Source organism: Salmo salar, chromosome ssa23 (assembly GCF_905237065.1).
Source record: "Salmo salar chromosome ssa23, Ssal_v3.1, whole genome shotgun sequence".
Classification (NCBI taxonomy): domain Eukaryota; kingdom Metazoa; phylum Chordata; class Actinopteri; order Salmoniformes; family Salmonidae; genus Salmo; species Salmo salar.
Genome location: NC_059464.1, coordinates 32,569,919 through 32,593,890, shown reverse-complemented (window position 1 = coordinate 32,593,890; position 23,972 = coordinate 32,569,919). Strand labels below are relative to the sequence as shown.

The 23,972-nt window shown below is 42.1% G+C and overlaps 1 protein-coding gene across 1 annotated transcript; it reads left to right on the top strand.

Moving 5' to 3' along the window:
• Positions 1–12,385: 12,385 nt before the first annotated feature.
• On the top strand, positions 12,386–22,760 carry LOC106584428 (nuclear factor interleukin-3-regulated protein). The gene is made up of 2 exons (XM_014169751.2): positions 12,386–12,517; positions 20,933–22,760. The coding sequence occupies exon 2, from the start codon at positions 21,039–21,041 to the stop codon at positions 21,876–21,878; it is 840 nt and encodes a 279-aa protein (XP_014025226.1). The 5' UTR covers positions 12,386–12,517; positions 20,933–21,038; the 3' UTR covers positions 21,879–22,760.
• Positions 22,761–23,972: the final 1,212 nt, after the last annotated feature.

The window sequence follows — 23,972 nt, the reverse complement described above, 5'->3', positions numbered from 1 at the left end:
CCTTATGAAGCTGGTTGAGAGAATATCAAGACTGTGCAAAGCTGTCATCAAGGCAAAGGGTGGCTACTTTTAAGAATCTCAAATATGAAATGTATTTTGATTTGTTTAACACATTTCTGGTTAGTAGGTGATTCCATATGGGTTATTTCATAGTTTTGATGACTTCACTACTATTCCACAATGTAGAAAATAGCAAAAATAAAGAAAAACCCTTGAATGAGTAGGTGTGTCCAAACTTTTGACTGGCACTGTAAGTATTCAGACCCTTTGCTCTGAGGCTGAGCTCAGGTGCATCCTGTTTCCATTGTTCATCCTTGAGATCTTTCGACAACTTTATCGGAGTCCACCTGTGGTAAATTCAATTGATTGGACATGATTTGGAAAGGCACACACCTGTTTATATAAGGTCCCACAGTTGCCAGTGCATGTCAGAGCAAAAACCAAGCCATGAGGTTGAAGGAATTGTCCGTAGAGCTCCGAGACAGGATTGTGTTGAGGCATAGATCTGAGGAAGGGTACCAAAACATTTCTGCAGCATTGAAGGTCCCCAAAAACAGTGGCCTCCATCATTCTTAAATAGAAGAAGAATGGAATCACCAATACTCTTGCTAGAGCTGGCCGCCCGGCCAAACTGAAAAATCGGGGGAGAAGGGCCTTGGTCAGAGAGGTGACCAAGAACCCGAAGGTCACTCTGACAGAGCTCAGAGTTTTTCTGTGGCGATGGGGGAACCTACCAGAAGGACAACCATCTCTGCAGAACTCCACCAATCTGGCCTTTATGGTAGTGTGGCCAGACGGAAGCCACTCCTCAGTAAAAGGCACATGACAGTCCGCTTGGAGTTTGCCAGAAGGACTCTCAGACCATGAAAACAAGATTGTCTGGTCTGATGAAACCAAGATTTAACTCTTTGGCCTGAATGCCAAGCGTACGAAACTTGGCACCATCCCTACAGCGAAGCATGGTGGTGGCAGCATCATGCTTTGGGGATGTTTTTTAGTGGCAGGGACTGGCAGACTAGTCAGGATCGGGGGAAAGATGAACAAAGCAAAGTACAGACAGATCCTTGATGAAAACCTGCTCCAGAGCGCTCAGGACCTCAGACTTGGGCGAAGGTTCACCTTCCAACAGGACATCGACCCTAAGCACAGAGCCAAGACAATGCAGGATTGGCTTCGGGACAAGTCTCTGAATGCCCTTGATTGGCCCAGCCAGAGCCCGGACTTGAACCCGATCAAACATCTTTGGAGAGACCTGAAAATAGCTGTGCAGTGATGCTCCACCATCCAACCTGATAGAGCTTGAGAGAATCTGCAGAGAAGAATACAGGTGTGCCAAGCATCATACCCAAGAAGTCTCAAGGCTGTTATCACTGTCAAAGGTGCTTCAACAAAGTACTGAGTAAATTGTCTGAATAATTATGTAAATGTGATGTGATTTTTTTTTAATACATTTGCAAAAAAAATAATTAAAACCTGTTTTTGCTTTGTCATTATGGGGTATTGTGTGTGGATTGATAAGGGGGAGCAATGTACTACACTTTAGAATAAGGCTGTAACGTAAAAAAATGTGGAAAAAGTCAAGGGGTCTGAATACTTTCCGAATGCACTGGAACTACTGGAACTATACACTACATTTTATGCAAAAATAAAATAAAACAATTTCCTTCTTTTTAGGCATCAGACCTGCCTAATTCTCACTTGAAATGTTGTTTTGTGTTTAATATGCTAAATTACACATTCTGTTAACATATGACCCCAAAGTGATCTGTCTTGCAATTTGTAGTCTATGACATTACAGATTTACACATGATCATTTTTCACAAAGTAGTTTGGATGTAGTTAACTACTTTTTTAAAGTTACTTTAGTTAACCAAACTATATTTTTCTTAAGGTTAGCTTTAGTGTAGCTTAACTTCTTCCGGTGTGAAGTAATTGGAAGCTTGGTAAAATATAGTTTTAGAGTAGCTTCCCAAACACTGCCCCCTAGTACCTGTAAAGTATAGAATAAATCTTAAAATCACTACCAATTATAAGTCTGAGCACCACAACAAGCCCTGTCTACTAAATCTCAAAATGGATCCGTACTCCCACAAAGACAGTTTTTTCAAAGTGCTTTTTCACTTCTACAGTATAATGGCATAAAAGGTATGCTTGCGGTAAGTCGGACTAGATACCAATTCAGGTGAATGTCTGTGGTTAAACCCTTTCAGTTCTTCGGAAATATAGACAAGACTTTATGAGTCATCATGACCACAGAATCTGACAAGTTGTCGAGCTTTGGCAGTTCAGAACTATAGAAGACCTGTGGAGAGCGCAAGCAACATGTTTAACACAACGCTTCCTTTCCTCACAAGACTGTCCCCCACTTACTGCCTGGACAACCCCCCCACTCACCACATGCCTATGGCTCAACCATAGATATACAAACACTGACCCAGTTCTATGGAGAGGATGTTTGTAAGGTATGCTACAGTAGCGATACATACTGTAGGATGGGTAATTCAGACTGAGTCATTTCTTGACTAACTTTTTTTTTTACAACCTTGCTCAGGATTTCCACTTTCAGAACTCCTGAAGAAGCTAGGTAAGACTACTGAAAGTAAGCATTCTTTCCAACCACATAGATGCGCGTGCACAGAAATAAACACACCATGCGTGCACACGCACACACAAGAAGCTTAAAAGTTTTCAGAGCGCAAGATGCGCATTGTCTCATTATCACTTCACATCCTGACAGCGAAACAAAGGTAGGCCTAAAAAATCAAAATATGGTCACTATAGCTTACCAAAACATTATTTGAAAATGATGGGAAATACCTACACCACTGTGCAGTTAATAGTTTTCTCAATATTTTGTAATAGTCTTATGAATATCACCTTTTCCAGTATATTTTGTTGAAATTCCAACCTGGCTTTTTTTGTATCAAGTCAACTATTATCAAGTCAATTACTGTGTAAGATAAATATTTCAAAGTACAATAAATTTCCTTTAAAACAATTTTACTATAGAGCCTATCCTGTAAAGTACTCATCTGTAAAAGAGACTTGGTCTCAGTATGACTCCCTGATAAAAAATCAATTCTGTGTCCTCTCATAGCATACTGAGTGACATGTCTACCCCACGGAGTAGGGACGGGCCCCAGGAGGGTATATGCGAGCCCTCGTCCTCGTTGGAGAGCAGTGGTGGGGAGGAGGAGGTGACGATGGACCCAGGCCTTCTCTTCCCTGTGGCCCGGCCGTCCTTTCTGGGCCAGAGACTACTGAGGCTTGAGACTACACGCCGCAAGAGAGAGATGACCCCTACTGACAAGAAGGACGCCAGCTACTGGGACAAGCGCCGAAAGAACAACGAGGCCGCCAAACGCTCGAGAGAGAAGAGGAGGGTGAATGACCTTATGCTGGAGGGCCAGCTGCTTACCCTGAGTGAGGAAAACGCCCGGCTGAGGGCCAAGGTGTTCAACCTGCAGTACCACATGGACCTGGAGAAAGAGGCAGGCCCAGCCACCCTGCCTTCCTATGGCTCAGCTCCACTGCTCTGGGGCCATCCCACCTCCCTCCTAGGTGACCAGCAGGATCTGGAAGGGCTGTTCCTTAGAACCATGGTAAACCCTACATTGATAACCAGCAGTGGTGGTGTGGGTCTCAATCAACGTAGTCCTCAGATTGGTTTTGATTCAGGTCTTCCTAGTTTCTTCCCTCAATCCCTCCTCTCACAGAGAAGAGCCTGTGCTCCAGAGAGTGTTGGATTGGCTGAACAAGAGAAAGCAGCTCACCACCAGGTCTCCTCCAGCAATGATCTTCCTGGCAACGAGGAACCCCCTTCTGCCTCTAATAGAGCCTTCCTTCCCCCTTCTCACCCTTTCCCCACTTACTCTGTCATCACCCCCTCTTCATGCCCACCCCAGAATTTGCTGATGCCCGATCTTAGTCATTCCTCAGTGCATACCAACCTGTTGATGCCCTGGGGTTTCCCCAGCCTCCCCCAGTCAGCCCTGTACCCCAGCCTGCCTCTCCACCTGCCACTGAAGGAGCGTGAGGGGCAGCACCAGGTCCTGGACATACATAGGGGCTTCAGAGGAAGGTTCAACACTCTGGCTCAGTTCAGAAGGTACCTCAGTCCAAACAGCTTCTAGCTAACAGAGCCGCTAAGAAGAAATCGGCCCCAGATATTAATACATATTGGAACGGTATTCTTAGAAATAAAGGTGCTAACTAGAACCTAAAAGGGTCCTTCGGCTGTCCCCATAGGAGAACCTTTTGAAGAACTCTTGTTGGTTCCAGGTAGAACCATTTTGGTTCCAAGTAGAACCGTTAATGGTTTCACGTAGAACCCTTTCTACCTGAAACCCAAAATCGTTCTACCTGGAACCAAAAAGGGTTTCATCTAGAACCAAAAAAGGTTTTCCTATGGGGACAGCCAAAGAACTCTTTTAAATGTCAGATAATGTCAGATAACAAATGGACACTGTATTTAATTAAAGGTTACTAATCAACAATTGCAATTATCATTTCAAATATTGTTATAGATGCATTATGTATATAAATTCAATTTTGAGAGTGAAATGGACATTTATTGAATGAACGTCAGACTATTACATGAAGGAATATAATTTTGGTATTTTTTGGCAAAACGTCAATTTGGTATTTCCCAAGAAACGGATTAACCCTTGAGAATGTAATGTACTTATTTTTGATTAAGAAAATTATAATTTTCGCACAAATATTTTTTTAAAGAAATGCCTTTCAAACACAGTATATTTTAATCGAACAGTTTACAATTAACTCTGAATTTTCTAATTTCATCTGACTTTATCAAAAACGAGTTAATTCTGCTGTATACCTTATAGGCAAACAAGTGTAATTTTTCTAACAGCAGCAATAAAACTGGTTTAACAACTTTTACAATTACAGTGAAGATTCAATTATTAGGGATAAAATAGACAGATTGTATTTTCTTTCACTTAATTATTGAATGATTACTCCAATGAAACATACACGTTTTCAAAGAGAATCAAATATTTGTCTAGTTCTGAAATAAGCAATATAGGGTAGGGCAGGCTTGAAGGCGATCAAAGTGACATTTTCAATCACTTTGTTCTATTAGGTGTGGGGAAAAAACTATTGCTTTATTAGCCTAATGTCAAGAATAAGTGACACTAACACGTCAAGCAGACCTAACGCACGCTGCAAATATGGATTTAAAATGCTTTGACATCTGCAAACGGAGATGAGCGACATTGGTTTGAACATTTAGCCTAGCCTTATAGGAATTTTACCGTTCAAATAGCGGTTTTTCTGTGGTGTGAAGCATCGAAACTGGGTGCTCTTTTTGGTGGGTGGGTGGTAATCCCCTCTACCCCACACTGAGAATTCCGTTATTGACGATTGCACGTTGCAGAAAGTTAGACAATGCATTGTCGTGGGAAGGCAGACATTTTCTAATCAAAACAAATCGAAATGTATTTGTCACGTATACAGGATACAGCAGATGTAAACAATACAATTCACATACAATTCAAGTCGGAAGTTTACATACACCTTAGCCAAAAACATTTAAACTCAGTTTTTCACAATTCCAATTTAATCCTAGTCAAAATTCCCTGTTTTAGGTCAGTTAGGATCACCACTTTATTTTAAGAATGTGAATGTCAGAATAATAGTAGAGAGAATTAATTATTTCAGCTTTTGATTTCTTTCATCTCATTCCTAGTGGGTCAGAAGTTTACATACACTTAATTAGTATTTGGTAGCATTGCCTTTAGATTGTTTAACTTGGGTCAAACGTTTTATGTAGCCTTCCACAAGCTTCCCACAATAAGTTGGGTGAATTTTGGCCTATTCCTCCTGACAGAGCTGGTGTAACCGAGTCAAGTTTTAACTTCGTGACTGATGTCTTGAGATGTTGCTTTAATATAGCCATAACATTTTCCTTCCTCATAATGCCATCTATTTTGTGAAGTGCACCAGTCCCTCCAGCAGCAAAGCACCCCCACAACATGATGCTGGCACCCCTGTGCTTCACGGTTGGGATGATGTTCTTTGGCTTGCAAGCCTCCCTCTTTTTCCTCCAAACATAATGATGGTCATTATGGCCAAAAAGTTATATTTTTGTTTCATCAGACCAGAGGACATTTCTTCAAAAAGTATGATCTTTGTCCCCATGTGTAGTTGCAAACCGCAGTCTGGCTTTTTTATGGTGGTTTTTGAGCAGTGGCTTCTTCTTTGTTGTCGTTATAGGACTCATTTTACTGTGGATATAGATACTTTGTACCTGTTTCCTCCAGCATCTTCACAAGGTCCTTTGCTGCTGTTCTGGGATTGATTTGCACCTTTTGCAGCAAAGTACGTTCATCTCTAGGAGACAGAACGCGTCTCCTTCCTGAGCGGTATGACGGCTGTGTCGTCCCATGATGTTTATACTTGCGTACTATTGTTTGTACAGATGAACGTGGTACCTTCAGGCGTTTGGAAATTACTCCCAAGGATGAACCAAACTTGTGGAGGTTTCCAATATTTTTTCTGAGGTCTTGGCTGATTTCTTTTGATTTTCTCATGATGTCAAGCAAAGCGGCACTGAGTTTGAAGGTAGGCCTTGAAATACACCCACAGGTACAAATCCAATTGCCTCAAATGATGTCAATTAGCCTATCAGAAGCTTCTAAAACCGTGACATAATTTTCTGGAATTTTCCAAGCTGTTTAAAGGCACAGTCAACTTAGTGTATGTAAACTTCTCACCCACTGGAATTGTGATACAGTGAATTATAATTCAAATAATCTGTCTGTAAACAATTGTTGGAAAAATGACTTGTGTCATACACACATATGTCCTAACCGACTTGCCAAAACTATAGTTTGAAATTTGTGGAGTGGTTGAAAAACAGGTTTTAATGACTCCAACCTAAGTGTATGTAAACTTTCAACTTCAACTGTATGCCTCAGAACAACGGTTCTCAAAGTGCGGTCGGTGTACGAGGTAGCCTACTTATGTTCTTAACCCTGGGCAACATGGGCCTGGGAGGCTCCCAGGGATATTGGTATCCAGAGTACTCCACCAACAATCGTAAATTTTTACGTAAATGCACTGTAATTTAAGCTTTAAAACATCAACGTTTTCTCTCTGCCTCATGGCAAAATGTGTAGAATTGCAGGAAATAAGCTTGAAAACTGCAAAAATCTCTCTACGATGCCAAGAGGCGGGCCTTTTAAGCGTTCTTTCCCCAGGCTCGAGACTTGGTATGTCCAGCCATGCACTGCAGATGTCATAGTAAAAAATTTTTTTTTATAGCACTCAAGTTGTGTTCTGATTATGAGGGGGTCCCTGAAGAATTTGCTTTCACAAAAGGGTCCCCGGCCCCAAAAAGTTTCAGAACTTCTGCCTTAGAATAGGCTTGTCGTGTGTGTGTATGTGTGAGTGTAGGCTACTTCCATAAATGTATAACATAAATGTATAACATCATATAATTTTATAGGTGGAATCCATAGGAAAATTTTCAAGTAAAGTTTGCAGCATTTACTCATGAATGCATCCACGAATTTGATGTCATTGTCAACTGTGCTGTAAAGGATGTTAGCAATGGTTCATAAACACCTTGCATTCAGTAAGGCGACTCACAGTGTACAGGCCTACTTGACAGTACTACTTAAGTAGTTTTTTTGGGTATCTGTACTTTTACTTTTACTTCACTACATTCCTAAAGAAATTATGTATTTTTCACTCCATACATTTTCCCTGACACCCAAAAGTACTCGTTACATTTTGAATGCCAGGCAGGACAGGAAAATTATCTAATTCACACACTTATCAAGAGAACATCCCTGTTCATCTTACTGCCGCTGATCTGGTGGACTCACTAAACACATCATTTGTAAATGATGTCTGAGTGTTGGAGCCTGCCCCTTGCTATCCGTAAATTAACAAAACAAGAAATTGTGCTTTCTGGTTTGCTAAATATAAGTAATTTGAAATGATTTACACTTTTAATTTTACTTTTGATAGTTAAGCATATTTTTGGGGGGGGCACACGGGGAGATTGGCGGAGTCAGGCGGTAGACCTGAGCCAACTCCCCGTGCTTACCGGAAGCAGCGTGGTACTGGTAAGGCACCGTGTTATGCTGTGAAGCGCACAGTGTCTCCAGGGCGCGTTCATAGCCCGGTGCGCTATAGGCCAGCCCCCCGCAAGTGCCATGCGAGTGCAGGCATCGAGCCAGGACGGATTGTTCCAGCTCAGCGCGTCTGGTCTCCAGTGTGCCTTTTCGGTCCAGGTTATCCTGCACCGGCTCTGCGCACTGTGTCTCCAGGGTGCTGGGAGGGCCTGCGCTCCGCCCGTGCCGGGCCAAAGTGGGCATTCAGCCTGGAGTGTGGGTAAAGAGCCTACGTACCAGAACTCCAGTGCCTCCTCCAGTGCCTCCTCCTCGGACCAGGCCTCCAGTGGGTCTCCCCATCCTGGTCAGTCCTGTACCTCCTCCACGGACCAGGCCTCCAGTGGGTCTCCCCATCCTGGTCAGTCCTGTGCCTCCTCCACGGACCAGGCCTCCAGTGGGTCTCCCCAGCCTGGTGAGTCCAGTGCCTGCGCCCAGAGCCAGGCCTCCTTCATGTCTCCCCAGCCTGGTGAGTCCTGGGCCAGAGCCGCAAGAGCCGCCCGCCTGTCCGGAGCCGCCAGAGCCACCCGCCTGTCCGGAGCCGCCAGAGCCACCAGCCTGTCTGGAGCTGCCAGAGCCGCCCGCCTGTCCGGAGCCGCCAGAGCCGCCCGCCTGTTCGGAGCCGCCAGAGCCGCCCGCCAGCCCGGTGAGTCCTGTGCCTGCGCCCAGGGCCAGGCCTCCTTCATGTCTCCCCAGCCTGGTGAATCCTGGGTCAGTGCCGCCGGAGCCGCCCGCCAGCCCGGAGCCGCTAGGGTCGCCCGCCAGCCGGGCGCAGCCAGGGTCGCCCGCCAGCCGGGCGCAGCCAGGGTAGCCCACCAGTCCTCCGGCGCGGCCAGGGGCGCCACCTAAGTGGGCGACGCCGAGGGTGGAGCGGAGGCCACGTCCCGCACCTGAACCGCCGTCGTAAGAATGCCCACCCGGACCCTCCCCTTCAGAGTCAGGTTTTGCGGCCGGAGTCCGCACCTTTGGGGGGGGGTACTGTAACGCCCTGGCCATAGAGAGGGGTGTTTGTTCTTTATTTTGGTTAGGCCAGGGTGTTACATTGGGTGGGCGTTCTATATTCTTTTTTCTAGGTTGGTTTGTTTCGTTGATTTTGGCCGTGTGGCTTCCAATCAGGCACAGCTGTAGTTTGTTGTTGCTGATTGGGAGTCACACATAAGTAGCCTGTTTTTCCTTTGGGTTTTTGTGCGTGATTGTTTCTGTCTAGTGTTTTCTGTTTCGTTCATTTTTGACCAGACAGGACTGTTTGCTGTCGTTGCTGTTTAGTGTTTTGTTTATAGTGGTTCATTTTATTAAATATTCAAAATGAATACACATCCTCCGCTGCACCTTGGTTTTATTACGACGACGGCCGTTACACTTATACACTTTTGCAAACTGTGCACCTACAAGTCTTTTCATATACACATATAGCCAAGACAATATCAAGTAATTCTAACATCAAATTCCTACAGTAGCCTACATCTTCTCAAATAACAAAATACAATACTTTTATTTGAGTTGTTAATACCATCCATATTATGTGAATGTAACTGAGCTGGTGAGAGGACCTTGTAAAAGTCATGCTGTTTTGGGGTGTGAAACCATTGCTGCTCAAAGGTCACAGCATGGACATGCCACTTGAAACATATAAAAAAATATATTTTGATTTCATCTCATTTTTGACTGAGGCCCTTCACACCCATGCTACAGTGTGAGAACATCACTCATTCAATATGATATATGGGTTGTAGAATAATAGTGAAGACATTAAAACTATGAAATAGCACATATGGAATCATGTAGTAACCAAGCAAGTGTTAAACAAATCCAAATATATTTTCTATTTTAGATTCATCAAAGTAGCCTTGATTACAGCTTTGCACACGCTTGGCGTTCTCTCAACCAGCTTCACCTGGAATGCTTTTCCAACAGTATTGAAGGAGTTCCCACATATGCTGAGCACTTGTTGGCTTGTTCACTCTGCGGTCCAACTCATCCCAAACCATCTGAATTGGGTTGAGGTCAGGTGATTGTGGAGGCCAGGTCATCTGATGCAGCACTCCATCACTCTTCTTCTTGGTAAAATAGCCCTTACACAGCCTGGAGGTGTGTTGGGTCATTGTCCTGTTGAAAAACAAATTATAATTAGACTAAGCGCAAACCAGATGGGATGGTGTATCACTGCAGAATGCTGTGGTAGCCATGCTGGTTAAGTGTGCCTTGAATTCTAAATAAATCACTGACAGTCACCAGCAAAGAACCCCCACACCATCACACCTCCTCATCCATGCTTCACGGTGGGAACTACTCGTGCAGAGATCATCCATTCACCTATTCTGCGTCTCAAAAAGATGCAGTAGTTGGAACCAAAAATCTGAAATTTGGACTTATCAGACCAAAGGACAGATTTCCACCGGTCTAATGTTCATTGCTCGTGTTTCTTGGCCCACGCAAGTCTCTTCCTATTATTGGTGTCCTTTAGTATTGATTTCTTTGCAGCAATTCGACCATGAAGGCCGGATTCACGCACTCCTCTGAACAGTTGATGTTGAGATGTGTCTGTTACTTGAACTCTGTGAAGCATTTATTTGGGCTGCAATTTCTGAGGCTGGTAACATAATGCTTGAAGATTTTTGCGACTGCACTTGAAGAAACTTTCAAAGTTCTTGACATTTTCCGAATTGACTGACCTTCATGTCTTAATGTAATGATGGACTGTGATTTCTCTTTGCTTATTTGAGCTGTTCTTGCCATAATATGGACTTGGTCTTTTACCAAATAGGGCTTTCTTCTGTATACCACCCCAACCTTGTCACAACACAACTGATTGGCTCAAACGCATTAAGAAGGAAAGAAATTCCACAAATTAACTTTTAACAACGCACACCTGTTAATTGAAACGCATTCCAGGTGACTACTTCATGAAGCTGGTTGAGAGAATGCCAAGAGTGTGCATCAAGGCAAAACGTGGCTACTTTGAATAATCTCAAATATAAAATATATTTTAATTTGTTTACAACTTTTTTCGTTACTACATGATTCCATATGGGTTATTTCATAGTTTTGATGCCTATAAAGAAAAACCCTTGAAGAAGTAGGTGTGTTCGAACGTTTGACTGGGACTGTATAACTACTGTAACTACAACTACAACTAACCATTTTGTGGACAGTAACTACAAAATCAGTATAGTAACAGTAATAGTAACAAAACAAGATCACATTAGAGAATCAATTGGGCAACTCATGAACCCTTGAAGCATGGTCCTCAGACCAGCACTATTCTACATGTAAACCCATATTAAACCTCCAGCAGAGGATACTGCAGTACAGCACTCTGTACACTGCACAACATGGCAGAAGAATGCAACACCTGTTTCTATGATAAGCCACTAGATGGAGTACTTTACTACCAAACACGGAATCTCAGTCATGACATGCTTGGTCAATATAGTATTGTTTGTCAAAATCTTCCGAATTGTACAGGTTAATCCCCAAAATATTTCATGTAAAATTGTATGAAGTAATTATTAACTAGTTATTAACAAACTAGAAAGCTCATGACAGTTGTGAACAAATGTAGCCTAACTGTTGATGCTGGAGAACTAAAAAGTGTGGTGAAACACTAGGTCTATGATGTTTTGCCATTGCACTGGAATTTCCCAATTGGATCTTGATCTCAAATTTGCAACACAATATTTTATAATAAAGCAATAGAAAGTTTTCATAGATTCCACTTTCCAGTGTTTAACCTAGTGGACAAAGAAGTACTGTATGTCATTCCTAACATGACAAAAGGACAGACATTTTTATTGAACATTTGTGGGAAACTTGAGGTCATATGAGTGACTTTATGCCTCTTAAACTAAATTGCCTTATCACCACATAGAATACATAGTGATGGTTAAGGGCTAGAACGAGAGAAACAAATATTTGAAGTTTCTGGGAAGGACCCGGTAAGCCAGGTATCATCAGATCTAAAGGCTGGCCCTTCCAGGCTCTCTCTGATCAGACACATCTCCCAGATGATAACATGCGTAAGCCTCCAACTTTACACTGAGGGGGACTGAGGGGATACAGACACACAGAACACAAGAGATGGGCTAGGCTCGATGGTGCAGGGCTGGAAAGACAAACAGGCAGGCAGACAGACTTAATGCGCTAAGAGTGAGAAAACAAAAGGTTGTGAGATGTCACAGATAGTATTGGTGGTCATAGCCACATTACTGTAGATGAACTTCAGTTGAGTTACAGTGGAAGGATGATTATACAGTTCTGTAAGTTGCCGTCTGTTGCTCACAGAAACGCAATGGGTGGGCGGTGGCACTTTGAGTGAGGTCATTGTCATGTTGCATCAGTGGTGTACTCACTGGAATATAGTTGTCTGGCAGCAGAAGGTAAGATCCTGTGTTCATTTTCACCTAATTTTCACCCAACTAAATTAAAGTTCCCTTCACATATGACGTATACAGCTACAGAGAGAGTGAGGTAAATATCAAGGAGTTGATTGGGTACAATAAGTCATTTTTTAGAGTCATGCTCTGCCGTCTGATCGAACTCTCAAGTCTCAGCTTGCAGCAGTCATCAGAGAATATTACTACGCTCTTCAATTCGTAACTAATATTTTCAGACTTGAAAAGTTAGTCTTGATTTACAGTATTCTGGTGTTCAGATTTTTGGAGTGTGTTATCATAGCAAGACTGTTTTAGATGTGGTATCTCAGATCTGGGTATATTTTAAATTAGGTGACTTCCCCATTCAAGAAAGATCACACATTTTATAAAATGTTGACACTGGATAGGAGCTAGTTTTTTAAAACAAATTAACATCTTTCTTTAACTTATTTAGAATACTTTTGTACAACATACAAAAACCAATACAATAATGCTATTTATTGCATATGTGTTGCATAAGTGTAAACTAGGAGAAATGTGAAATGTAGTCAGGCAGTGTAGGACCTGGACGACCTTTCTACATTTACATAGTAAAAGTGATTACAGCAATGACAAATATTTGGTCCCGTGTGGCTTAGTTGGTAGAGCATGTTGTTTGCAACACCAGGGTTGTGGGTTCGATTCCCAGTATGATTTTATTTTTTATTTTTAAATAATGAAATGTATGCATTCCCTACTGTAAGTCGCTCTGGATAAGAGCGTCTGCTAAATTACTTAAATGTATTTTTAATTGACCGATTATTGTTCTATATAAGAGGGTAGAAATGTATAATTGTAAAAAAAGAGATATCAGACAGATATTATCTTCTATTGTATTCCCTGTTGAAAACGGTACGAACTGTGTAGAGTTAAAGGCTTAGTTAGTTCGCCCTACATACTGTATAAAGCTTGTGGAAGGTAGAACAACCAGAAAATTCATAATGGAGCTCGTTGTTGTTATTGTTCTTCTTCTGGTGACGAGCTAATCAATAAGAGTCAATTAAAGTGTTATTAATTAAAAAGTCATTTTCTTATAGACACGTACAATGCACGAAAGAGCCTAACTGATTTTATATGTTATTTTTTGAAGAATGTATGTGTTAAAAAGTCAGGAGGTTAACCAATGGTTTCCTATTAGGAACCAGGGAGAGAGACTCAAGTACTTCACAAAGCAAGGAAGGAAACAACAACAGACCAACTGGTGCTGTGACTGCTGCTTTAAAAACAGAGAGGTGTCAAAAGAAGAAGTTTGAGAGTTTCTTACTAAAAAGCAGGGTCTATAATAAGCATGTCAATAAGAAGCAGGTGCAGAACTTTAGCAGTGAGGTTCTCGTCTCTGGAGAGGACTGTTCAGGAAGCTGAGCAACTCTCTCTGCTGCAGTCCTGTGCTGTCAAGCTTCCCTAATCGCTAACGCTATACACAGCATCACTGCTCTCCACTTGCTAGTTCTCAGCCCTTGACCCCTGACAAATGTCCTCCAACTCACTGTTCCCTTACAAAAAAAGATTGAAGTTTTGAAACTGCAGTAAAAGTGCAGTAACTGCAGTCGACTGTGGTATTTTGGACTCAATAAATGCAGAATAACTGCAGTGTACTGCAGTAAAAAAAAAATAAGGTTATTTTGGAAGCAGTATTTTCAGTATACTGCTGTTATTTTGCACTCTGACTGCAATCTTTTTACAGAAGGGTTGGGGCAAGTTTTTCCAGTTTGTACCCATTTAGGCCACTCTGCATCCCGACACAGAGCTGCTCTACTTTCAGCACCTCTAGCACCAGGCTGTAAATTTGTAGCACTGCATGAAATACTGTGCAACAGTACAGCAGCAATGTCAATGAGGTTTAAAATGGTCTGGATGTGGTTGTACACCCATAAACAGATTGGTTGCTTCTAGTTATCAATTGATGAAGATGTGCATTAAGAAATTATCATGGCCTGCAATTTTTCTAGCTCATCATACAACAATGTAAAGAGAAGGTACAACTGCAAGGGAAACGTTGAGAAGTCCAGCTATATCTGGTGTAGGGGAGTGGGTAGACTATATATAGGTATTTTGACCTCTAAACGCGTGTACTCTCCACCACAAGGCAGAGCACTAATCTCTGTCTCTCATCTCTGTCTTTGGGTAAATGTTTATGTCCTTTGCTCTGACTGCCACTTCAAAGAGTAAGTAGTAGCAACGCGCAACAACGTCGGTCTACTGTGATCTACATGAATCGTAAAATTCTCAAAGTTGTATTTTCTGGGGTTCACATACATGCAACATTTCCATTTTTAAACTCCTTTTCAATACTGTTAGCTTTCATAATATTTAATTGTTGTTGCAAAATTGCTTCAGACAAAGATCTACATAATAAATCTAATAGGACAGACAGCGAGACTGCTTGCAAAGTATTAATAAAAATGAGAATTTGCAGGATATTTCACTATAAGTTGAGGTAAAAAGCTATAATAGTTATGTTTTTGCACTTCATACAGCACTGGTTCGTGCGCAAAATCCTGTGCGAAAACATATTTTGCAGTGCATCTATGAAGTGTTAAGTACAGCAGTCAACAAGAGGTGTAATATCTGATTGTACATTTTGCCTGGTAAGAAGCAGTAATGTTGCCTAATGGAGACAATAAAGAGAAGGTGTCCCATGTGTGCGGTTAAAAAGACTCATTATACTCATGTTAATTAGCCAAAGGCTGAAACCTTGGTCAAAGGCAATAGGGCTCTCACTATACCAGTATCACAATACTATTATACTTGACTTTCCATGACAAAAAAGTAAAACACAAAGAAGACTAAACTTTAAAAACCTGCTTTTTGTTAAATAGTGTGTGCTATAGCGTGTGCTATAGTTAGGAAAATTAGCAAATGTGACTCTGAATGACAGCATAAGGCTGTTTGTATGTTTTCAATATTACAGTGATTTTCCCCAAGAAATGTAGTCCGCTTCATAATAATAATAATGATCATGTTTTGTTTGCGTGCCATGATACTTCTGAGTATCACGATACTGGTATCTTGACAACCCTAAAAGGGAGTGAGGTGGTAACGTCCCTCTGACCCATGGTTATTAACAAATCATTGTTATTTTCATCTCTCAGAGCAAAATGTTGACCTTCATAGACATGACAACCTTTGGGGAATTTTGTACAACACAGACGTGTGGCTGCCAGTGTGATTATAGAAGTTTAGGATGGACACACTATTACCTACAGTTGTGATTGTGATCAGACATTTGATCAAAGGTATGATGAGTAAGTGGTCTCACAACACCGTCATTGCTGGTATGTTTACAATATTTTAACTCTGAGAGAGTAAATCCCCAGATCGGTAGATTACTTCATTTTACACTGACATTTTACTGAGCTTCGTCCCAGGGTACAGTGAGAGCAGAGCAGCACAAGCCATACGAAGCTGAATACATGCCTTTCCCTCAAGGCCTCATATTTCCAAATCTTATGAATTACATTAAGCTCAAATGACATAATTGTTGGTCTCATGTGACATAACTGGCAAATAAATGTAGTGTAAATCTCTAGTGTATTTTTGTCTATTTCACATTTACAAGCTATCTTGTTTGCAACACACCACTGTAGGACCTTACCTTGTCCCTGCTAACCTTGTCTATAACCCTGTCTATAACCCTGTCTATAAACCTTGTCTATAACCTTGTCTATAACCTTGTCTATAACCCTGTCTATAACCCTGTCTATAACCTTGTCCCTGCTAACCTTGTCTATAAGCCTGTCTATAACCCTGTCTATAACCCTGTCTATAACCCTGTCTATAACCCTGTCTATAACCTTGTCCCTGCTAACCTTGTCTATAACCCTGTCTATAACCCTGTCTATAACCCTGTCTATAACCTTGTCTATAACCTTGTCTATAACCCTGTCTATAACCTTGTCTATAACCTTGCCTATAACCTTGTCTATAACCCTGTCTATAACCTTGTCCCTGCTAACCTTGTCTATAACCCTGTCTATAACCCTGTCTATAACCCTGTCTATAACCTTGTCCCTGCTAACCTTGTCTATAACCCTGTCTATAACCCTGTCTATAACCTTGTCCCTGCTAACCCTGTCTATAACCCTGTCTATAACCCTGTCTATACCCCTGTCTATACCCCTGTCTATAACCCTGTCTATAACGATGTCTATAAAATTGTCTATAACCCTGTCTATAACCCTGTCTATAACCATGTCCCTGCTAACCTTGTCTATAACCCTGTCTATAACCCTGTCTATAACCCTGTCTATAACCCTGTCTATAACCCTGTCTATAACCCTGTCTATAACCCTGTCTATAACATTGTCTATAACCCTGTCTATAACCCTGTCTATAACCCTGTCTATAACCCTGTCTATAACCCTGTCTATAACCCTGTCTATAACCATGTCCCTGCTAACCTTGTCTATAACCCTGTCTATAACCCTGTCTATAACCCTGTCTATAACCCTGTCTATAACCCTGTCTATAACCCTGTCTATAACCCTGTCTATAACCCTGTCTATAACCCTGTCTATAACCATGTCCCTGCTAACCCTGTCTATAACCCTGTCTATACCGTTGTCTATAAATGTCTATAACCTTGTCTATAACCTTGTCTTTAAATATGTCTATAACCTTGTCTATGGTCTTGTCTATAACCTTGTCTATAACGTGGTCTATAACCTTGTCTATAACCCTGTCTATAACCCTGTCTATAACCCTGTCTATAACCATGTCCCTGCTAACCCTGTCTATAACCCTGTCTATAACCCTGTCTATAACCCTGTCTATAACCTTGTCTATAACCCTGTCTATAACCCTGTCTATAACCCTGTCTATAACCTTGTCTATAACCTTGTCTATAACCCTGTCTATAACCCTTTCTATACCGTTGTCTATAAATGTCTATAACCTTGTCTATAAATATGTCTATAACCTTGTCTATAAATATGTCTATAACCTTGTCCATGGTCTTGTCTATAACCTTGTCCATGGTCTTGTCTATAACCTTGTCCATGGTCTTGTCTATAACCTTGTCCATGGTCTTGTCTATAACCTTGTCCATGGTCTTGTCTATAACCTTGTCCATGGTCTTGTCTATAACCTTGTCCATGGTCTTGTCTATAACCTTGTCCATGGTCTTGTCTATAACCTTGTCCATGGTCTTGTCTATAACCTTGTCCATGGTCTTGTCTATAACCTTGTCCATGGTCTTGTCTATAACCTTGTCCATGGTCTTGTCTATAACCTTGTCCATGGTCTTGTCTATAACCTTGTCCATGGTCTTGTCTATAACCTTGTCCATGGTCTTGTCTATAACCTTGTCCATGGTCTTGTCTATAACCTTGTCCATGGTCTTGTCTATAACCTTGTCTATGGTCTTGTCTATAACCTTGTCCATGGTCTTGTCTATAACCTTGTCTATAACCTTGTCTATAATGACTTATGGACAAGAGCTATAGTTGAAGTCGGAAGTTTACATACACCTTAGCCAAATACATTTAAACTTAGTTTTTCACAGTTCCTGACATTTCATCCTAGTAAAAATTCCCTGTCTTAGGTCAGTTAGGATGACCACTTTATTTTAAGAATGTGAAATGTCAGAATAATAGTAGAGATAATGATTTATTTCAGATTTGATTTCTTTCATCACATTCCCAGTGGGTCAGAAGTTTGCATACACTCAATTAGTATTTGGTAGCATTGCCTTTAAATTGTTTAACTTGGGTCAAGCGTTTCGGGTAGCCTTCCACAAGCTTCCCACAATAAATTGGTTGAATTTTGGCCTATTCCTCCTGACAGAGCTGGTGTAACTGAGTCAGGTTTGTAGGCCTCCTTGCCCGCACATGCTTTTTCAGTTCTGCCCACAAATCTTCTCTAGGATTGAGATCAGAGTTTTGTGATGGCCACTCCAATACCTTGACTTTGTTGTCCTTAAGCCATTTTGCCACAACTTTGGAAGTGTGCTTGGGGTCATTGTCCATTTGGAAGACCCATTTGCGACCAAGCTTTAACTTCCTGACTGATGTCTTGAGATGTTGCTTCAATATATCCACATCATTTTCCTCCCTCATGATGCCATCTATTTTGTGAAGTGCACCAGTCCCTGCAGCAAAGCACCCCCACAACATGATGCTGCCACCCACGTGCTTCACAGTTGGGATGCTGTTCTTCGGCTTGCAAGCCTCCCCCTTTTTCCTCCAAACATAACGATGGTCATTATGGCCAAACAGTTCTATTTATGTTTCATCAGACCAGAGGACATTTCTCCAAAAAGTATGATTTTTGTCCCCATGTGCAGTTGCAACCGTCGTCTGGCTTTTTTATGGTGGTTTTGGAGCAGTGCCTTCTTCCTTGCTGAGGTTATGTTGATATAGGACTCATTTTACTGTGGATATAGATACTTTGTACCTGTTTCCTCCAGCATCTTCACAAGGTCCTTTGCTGTTGTTCTGGGATTGATTTGCACTTTTCGTACCAAAGGACGTTCATCTCTAGGAGACAGAACACATCTCCTTCCTGAGCGTTATGATGGCTGTGTGGTCCCATGGTGTTTATACTTGCGTACTATTGTTTGTACAGATGAACGTGGTACCTTTAGGAATTTGGAAATTGCTCCCAAGGATGAACCAGAATTGTGGAGGTCTTGGCTGATTTCTTTTGATTTTCCTATGATGTCAAGCAAAGAGGCACTGAGTTTGAAGGTAGGCCTTGAAATACACCCACAGGTACCCCTCCAATTGACTCAAATGATGTCAATTAGCCTATCAGAAGCTTCTAAAGCCATGGCATCATTTTCTGGAATTGTCCAAGCTGTTTAAAGGCACAGTCAACACAGTAAACTTCTGACCCACTGGAATTGTGATACAGTGAATTATAAGTGAAATAATCTGTCAGTAAACAATTTTTGGAAAAAAATACTCTTGTCATGCACAAGTAGATGTCCTAACCGACTTGCCAAAACTATAGTTTGTTAACAAGAAATTTGTGGAGTGGTTGAAAAATGAGTTTTAATGACTCCAACCTAAGTGTATGTAAACTTCCGACTTCAACTGTACATTCACTTGGTCTCCTTCAGATTATTCTAGTAGTTCTTCTGTTCTTCTGTTGCTCTATGTTTCTGGCGTCATGGTGCTGACAGTTGGTGCATTATGGTCTCATCTCTCTTTGCTGTAGGAAACATGGTGGAGAAACAACGTCAAACAGCCATCAGCATTGTAGCCCAAACCAGCCCGCGACCAATCAATCTCAACTCTTGAGCTGCATGCCACTGACATCCAGACAGATCAGAGTTCACATTGGGACATGGTGCTCTTACTAATAAGCATGTAATGGTTCAGGAGAGCCTTTTATTAGGGTTGTATTAGGGTTTCTATTTTCCAGCCCAGCTTGTGCTGTGGCTAGGGCCCATGCACCTAACCTCTTATCTCATACAGAGGGTATAGAAAAGGAAAGGAAGGTAGAGGATATAGAGCCAGAGATGAGCACACTACATGCAAGCAGTAGCTGCTTGTGAAGGGGTGGGTGGGCAAGTCAGTGCACCATCAAAAAAAGAAGACTGTGAGAGAGTGTGTGTGTGTGTGTGTGTGTGTGTGTGTGTGTGTGTGTGTGTGTGTGTGTGTGTGTGTGTGTGTGTGTGTGTGTGTGTGTGTGTGTGTGTGTGTGTGTGTGTGAGAGAAACAGAGAGAGCGAAAGAGAGAGAAAAAAAAGTGTGAGAGGGAGAGAGCAGAATTGTGAAACCAAAACCTTCCCTGTTTCTAAAACAAGCCTGATCTGCATGAAGCAGATTGAGTGTGATCGTAACTCTCAACCACTTGACTTGCCCGTTCTGTCAGACATAATAGTGGTAGTAAAAAAGTAATAGTAATCTAGGAAAACAATATGAGTTTATTAGTCAAGTTGAAGGAAGAGACAGGTCCAGAGAGGTTCCTGAGTCAAATCTAGAAGTTGGTTGTGTGATTGACATAAAAGCTGGCAAAGCAAAGACTAGACACATTATACTATATCATACCAACTCTCCAACATGAGCATTTTCACGTGCAGGCCATGCATACTGTCTGGTGTCTGTCTACGAGATGAATCACACGTTAAATGTACACGTCTTTCAGACATTAAGAGCAAAACGTGTTACATTATTTTAGTCACATTAGAGGGGACGGCTACACCTCAGACAACTCCTCCTCTCTGCTTTATTCAGCCTGTATATCCGGTTTAGACAGTGGGATGTGAGTGTGTTTGTGGCTCCATAACACCATGTCATTCAAAGATTTCAATTCTCAAACACAGAAATTAAAAAAATTTCTGATCTGTGTCCCAGCCTGTATAGCAGAAATGTGGAAAGGTATAGCCTAATCATAGGATTTTGCAAATAACTAATAATAAACCTTCCCTTCACAGGTGAAATCCTAGACAGCTACCTGACAGAAGTGCACAAGAACTTACATATCCTCCTTTTACCTGGCCAACCAAGAAACAGCCATCCTACTTTCTATACTGAGACCAGATGGAGCCCATGTCAGTATCTCCAAATGGGAGCACGGAGACACTGGAGGATGGTCATACAGCCTCCCTAGAGGGGGCGCTGACACCCAAGGGCCTGAGGCGCAAGAGAGAGTTCATTCCAGAGGAGAAGAAGGACGTCACCTACTGGGAGAAGCGTCGCAAGAACAACGAGGCGGCCAAGCGCTCGCGGGAGAAGAGGAGGGTAAACGATTATGTACTGGAGAGCCGCCTGGCGGCCATGAACAAAGAGAACGCCCGGTTGAACACAGAACTGCTGGCCCTCAAACTCCACTTTGGCCTGGTGAGCCCTGCGGGCTATGCTGCCCACCAGAGCAGCCTGCTACGGCTCCACCATGCCCATACCCACAGCCCTCATTCTCCGCCACCCAGCAGCCCAACCCAGCCCCTGGACAAGGACGTCTACTGGGGTAGGAGGCCCAGCTACAGAGACCCCTCTACTTTGCCAAATTACCACCACCTACCTCCTGTCCTGACTGGACAACTTGCTCCTGCCATGATCAATCCACATGCTCTACCAACTAGAAGGGCCTATCCATACTTCTTAGAAATTCCTGGTGTTGTCCACCCTGCAAACTCATCCTCCCTTCTCCTGCCCCCGCTTCTCCCCTCTCCCCTATTGTCCTGGCCGGGGGTTCCCCTGCTGAGGCCCACCCCTAGGAGAGGGGGTTCAGATGAGGAGGGGGAACAGCAGGTCCCAGCAGCCTCCTCCAGCACTGCATTACCGCACAAGCTGAGGCTGAAGACCATCAGAGGTCCTACTGTCCACAGGGATGTTAGAGACAGGGCCTCCCCCCAGCTCCCGCTCTATGTATCTGACTGACTGACTGACCACATGGCACATGGCACAGCAGCACAGAGCAGACCAACCACAGCACTGAGAACATGAAGGATCCATGCTCTTAGCGCTGTAACATTGACACCAAATTGACAGTTGTCTGTTGATTGATTTTCTGAAAGTTGTTGCTTCTCAGGTTTTGCCATGCTTCCTTACTGCCCAAGTTAACTGGATTAAATAGAATGTGGGGGGGGGAATTGATCATTTATTTTATAAAATCCAATCAAGTGTTTACATTACTGTGTGGGTAATGTTTAGGTTCTGTTGGTTGGCTGGCTGGCAGAGCAAGATAGCACTGTGGTTCAGTGCCTCTCTGGAGTGAGGAGCAGGGCCGTAGCGACACATGAGGACGCCGAGCTCCAGACCTCTGGAATTTAAAAAATATATAAATAATAATACATTTCAAAAATCTGTCGGGGTCTCAACTTACTGTTGAGAGTTAGAATAGTAGAACATACAAGGTGCAATTTCAAAACCTTGTTGCAACAGTTTTCCTCTTGGTATATGTCACTCACTGACAGTCACTCAATTAACCCATGTCAGTTAAATATTTTAAGATTGGTCAATTAGTCTAGTTATTACCAATCGGAAATGCAGGGCACGTGCCCAGCTGCACTGACCTCCACAGAGCCCCCATTGATTTTGTTAGTCACTCTCACTCAGATATCATATTAACCTGGCAAAAGTCATGGCAAAATGTGAAGAATTGCAGGAAATTAGCTTTAAATCTGCAAAACATGTCTCCCCATCCAAGGGAAAAATGTGTAGAATTGCAGGAAATTTGCTGTAAAACTGAAGAAAAAATGTGTTCTGTAAAGCAAACTTAATTGTTTACCTTTGTTAATAAAATTATTTCCTGCTAACAGATCCCTCATGTATTAAATGATATTTTTTAATCCCGGTGCTGAATTAGTGTGTAGCGGTTAATTGTATAGCTAATAGCTATGTGTTTTCAGAGAGACTGAAGTGGGTGAAGCTACAGCAACCAATGTGATAAATGCTGGGGTCATTTATGCTTGTTTTTGCTGTTCTCAAGACTGCACTAAAAGTCAGACCCTGGCAACAACCCTGGTGAGGAGTGTGTTTTTGGGTTGTGGTTACAGACATATTATTTTTGTCTGCTCTGCCTGCCAGCATTTCAAAGGTACTTCATCGACTTTGAGGTGGAGAGATGGGCCATCTGTGACATGTTTTCTAAGGGATAGGTCGAAAGTTACTGGTTGGTCCAAAATAGGGGAGGGTTGACAAACTTTCTTTAGCTTTGGGGAGGGTTTTGTGGTTTTTGGGGGGGCACAGGGGAGGGGAGTGTGTTTTTTCCTTGGTTTTCATTCGTTCTTCTGCTCGTATTTTCCCAATAAATAATGGCCTGACTAACTTTTGATATTATCCGATTAAAGTTTAGACAGGCTTGTGAAGGTTTGGTATGGTGTGACTATTATTATCAAGCTATAGATACTGCAGGCCTATGATATGAAGGCAGTGTGCCACGGCTCTCCAACTGACTCAGACAGTTGAACTTGAGGTGAGGAAGACTGTATCAGACTGTATTATTCCTATCATTTAACAATATAGTGCTTAAATTTACACAAAATATTTGGATTGAAAATTAGCGAATAACCCTCCTTCATTATGGCTACATGTATATCTGTATAGCAGACACAGTAGTCATCTGACATAAAGAAATGTATGTCTGTGTCGTAGCATACCACGGGCCTATCTCTATGTTTCTGGGGTTAGGACTAAGCTTTTCTTCCTTTATATTGGTTGTACCAGTCCAAACTTTGGACACACCTACTCATTCCAGGGTTTGTCTTTATTTTTACAATTTTCTACACTATAGAATAATAGTGAAGACATCAAAACTATGAAATAACACATATGGAATCATGTAGTAACGAAAGAATTGTTAAACAAATCAAAATAGATTTTATATTTGAGATTCTTCAAAATAGCCACGTTTTGCCTTGATGATAGCTTTGCACACTCCTGGCACTCTTTCAACCTGCTTCATGAGGTAGTCACCTGGAATGCATTGCAGGTGTGCATTGTTAAAAGTTAATTTGTGGGATTTCTTTCCTT